A 2,906-nucleotide genomic window follows, 5' to 3' on the forward strand; every position below is an offset into this window, starting at 1 on the left:
TCACTAGCTTTGTTTTTTAACATAGTTGGCAGTCCACTAGTTTTGGCTTTAACACAGCTAGTGGTTAGCTAGCTTTGCTTTTAACATAGTTAGCGGGCCGCTAGCTTTGCTTTTAACATAGCGAGCACTTCGCTACCTTTGTTTTTAATATAGCTATCAGCTCTTTAGCTTTGTTTTTAACATAGCTAGCAGATCGCTAGCTATATTTTTTAGCATAGTTAGCAGTCCGCTAGCTTTATATTTAACATAGCTAGCGGTTCACTAGCTTTGTTTTGTAACATAGTTACCAGTCTGCTGGCTTTATATTTAACATAGCTAGCTGTTCACTAGTTTTGTTTTTTAACATAGTTAGCAGTCCACTAGTTTTGGTTTTAACACAGCTAGTGGTTAGCTAGCTTTGTTTTTAACATAGCTAGCAGTTCGCTAGCTATATTTTTTAACATAGCTAGCAGTCCGCTGGCTTTATATTTAACATAGCTAGCGGTTCACTAGCTTTGTTTTTTAACATAGTAAGCGGCCCGCTAGCTTTGTTTTTAACATAGCTATCAGCTCTTCAGCTTTGCTTTTAACATAGTTAGTGGCCCGCTACCTTTATTTTTAACATAGCTATCAGCTCTTTAGCTTTGTTTTTGACATAGCTATGAGTTCGCTAGCTATATTTTTTAATATAGTTAGCAGTCCGCTGGCTTTATATTTGACATAGCTAGCGGTTCACTAGCTTTGTTTCTTAACATAGTTAGCCGTTCGCCAGATTTATTTTTTAACATAGTTAGTTAGCAGTATGCTAACCTTATTCTTAACACAGCTAGTGGTTTGCTAGCTTTGTTTTTAACATTGTTAGTTAGCGGTCTGCTAGCTTTGTGCTTAACATTGCTAGTTAGCTTTGTTTTTAACATTGCTAGTGGTTCAAGCAGCCGCTTCATGTTACAGGCAGATGTGGTGGAAAAACAACAAGTTGGAGTTACGACAAACTTCAAAAAGTGAAGCGGAGGAAGCCCAAACCATACGTCCATATACGACAAGTTGGGAGTGAAATTGTGTTCCTTGATCAACCAAAGCGTGCTCGGACCCCTCCCCCGTGTGCGTCTAGAGTGGCAGTAGGATGGCAGCACTGGGGCAGTGGGGTGGCAGTCAGTAATCACCCCTGCCTGACACTGGACTGCCACAGTGGAACCTCCAAAATGTTTCCGAGTGGCCACTGACCGATATTAAAAAAAATCATCCAGTTGCAGTAAAATTGCAAATTTTCAAATTTCTGCAGCCACCAAATTTGCAGAAAAACTTGCATTTAGGTTGCCAATCTGTGGCATATTAGGATTATTTTATTGTATTTTCACTTAAGACTTTTTATTTAAATAGTGGATGAGTGGAAAAAGCAAAACAAGGCACAAGAAGGTGTTTGTCATGCAGCCTGGAGGAGCAGACGCCTCCCAAAGCCGGTCCTGTGGCATTTTATGAGTCCAAATCAAAGTCCCTCCCAGTAAAGCTGCTGCATCAATTGTTGTTCCAGTGGGTGGACTGTTCGATGGCCAGCTTGGCTTCTGCTTCCAAAATATTGCTTTGCGGTTGCAAGACCCTCAAATTTAACTGCAAGACGTTTGGAGCCAGATCAATGAGGACAGAGTTTACAAAAAATAAACTAGAAATAGAGAGCGGCTGCAATTCCAAAGGAGACGGGAAAAGTGCAGAAAAGTTTTGGAACAGCTTTTACGTACTCAATTTCTAAAGGAGGGACGATCACAGAAATGTGAAGTCAGTGAAGTAAACTTATAAAGACAATTCCTTTAATTAAAGACCCACTAAGATCTTTCTTTGCACTCTTCCGTCTTTATTATAAATGCTTGATGTCCATTCTTTGATGAAATTGACTTTTTTTCTAAATTATAGAGAATAATTTTAATTTTTCTTACAAGAAAAGATATCTGAATCCTTTTTATTAACTTTCTTTCTGCACGACTACTTTGATTCTCACCCTTTTCCCCCTTTTTAGACTCAAAAACTTTCTTTCTCTTTTATACACTTCATACTGAATCAAACAGAAATACATTTCTCTTTTGAAATTGTGAATAAATGATGCGGGGGATGAGAGAAGACGTGACAGCAAAGCTCACCGTCTGTGAGGCAGCGGCCCGTTGTCCATGGCTTCTACTGTCAGAGCGTATCTTTGTCCAACGGTCAGCTGGACTCCTGGAGCCACTGTGATGATCCCACTGCTGTAAAAGCAAACACGCAGAGTGGATTCATTCACAGACTGCATCAAGATTGAACCTTTTAGTACTGAACGTGAGTTTTCCTTTAGTAAACCCTATAATGTATCAATCGTTCATTTTTTGGCAAGAGAATTTCTCGCTGAAGGGATGTTCTCCTCTTTTAATAACAATTACTAGGCTTGCACAATAATGGCGATAAGTGGTCTCCGGTTGTGCAAATGCTAAACTATCACTCTGTAGTTTGAGGTAACAAATCAAATATGCATTAAATCAGGGGTCCCCAAACGTTTTCTTGTGAGGGCCACATGACTGTTTTCTTCTCTGATGGGGTGTCGGGGTCGGGTTGTAGGGTAACAGAAAAAGTGTAACAATTACAGCCTAAATGTAAATTTTTTATGGTTTTCAAGTAAGCAACACATAGCCACATTTTAAATGATTCATTCCTGTAATCTTCACTGAAAAAAATAACATGAAAACTTTTTTTAAAGCTGGATATATATATATATATATATATATATATATATATATATATATATATATATATATATAGGATTACCTGCAATAGATTAATACCTGAAGATGCTTAAATTCATAGCTAAAAACACTGAAGATGATAGCTGAAAAGGGTAAAGTTGATAGCTGAAAACACTGAAGATGATAGCTGAAAACACTGAAGATGACAGCTGAAAACACTGA

General features: G+C 38.2%; 1 protein-coding gene across 6 annotated transcripts in view; it reads right to left on the bottom strand.

Moving 5' to 3' along the window:
• LOC112154115 (protocadherin-15) overlaps positions 1 to 2,906 on the bottom strand; it is a 272,438-nt gene that overhangs the window by 125,585 nt on the left and 143,947 nt on the right. For all 6 annotated transcript variants that reach the window (XR_004949742.1, XR_002920601.2, XM_036217104.1 and 3 more), the window contains one exon: positions 2,112 to 2,213. Coding sequence is in view for 4 of the 6 variants with exons in the window: in XM_036217104.1 (XP_036072997.1) it covers positions 2,112 to 2,213 (102 nt within the window). In the remaining 2 variants the exon portion in view is untranslated. The remainder of the gene's footprint in view (positions 1 to 2,111; positions 2,214 to 2,906) is intronic.

Source organism: Oryzias melastigma, linkage group LG19 (assembly GCF_002922805.2).
Source record: "Oryzias melastigma strain HK-1 linkage group LG19, ASM292280v2, whole genome shotgun sequence".
In the NCBI taxonomy this organism is placed as follows: Eukaryota; Metazoa; Chordata; class Actinopteri; order Beloniformes; family Adrianichthyidae; genus Oryzias; species Oryzias melastigma.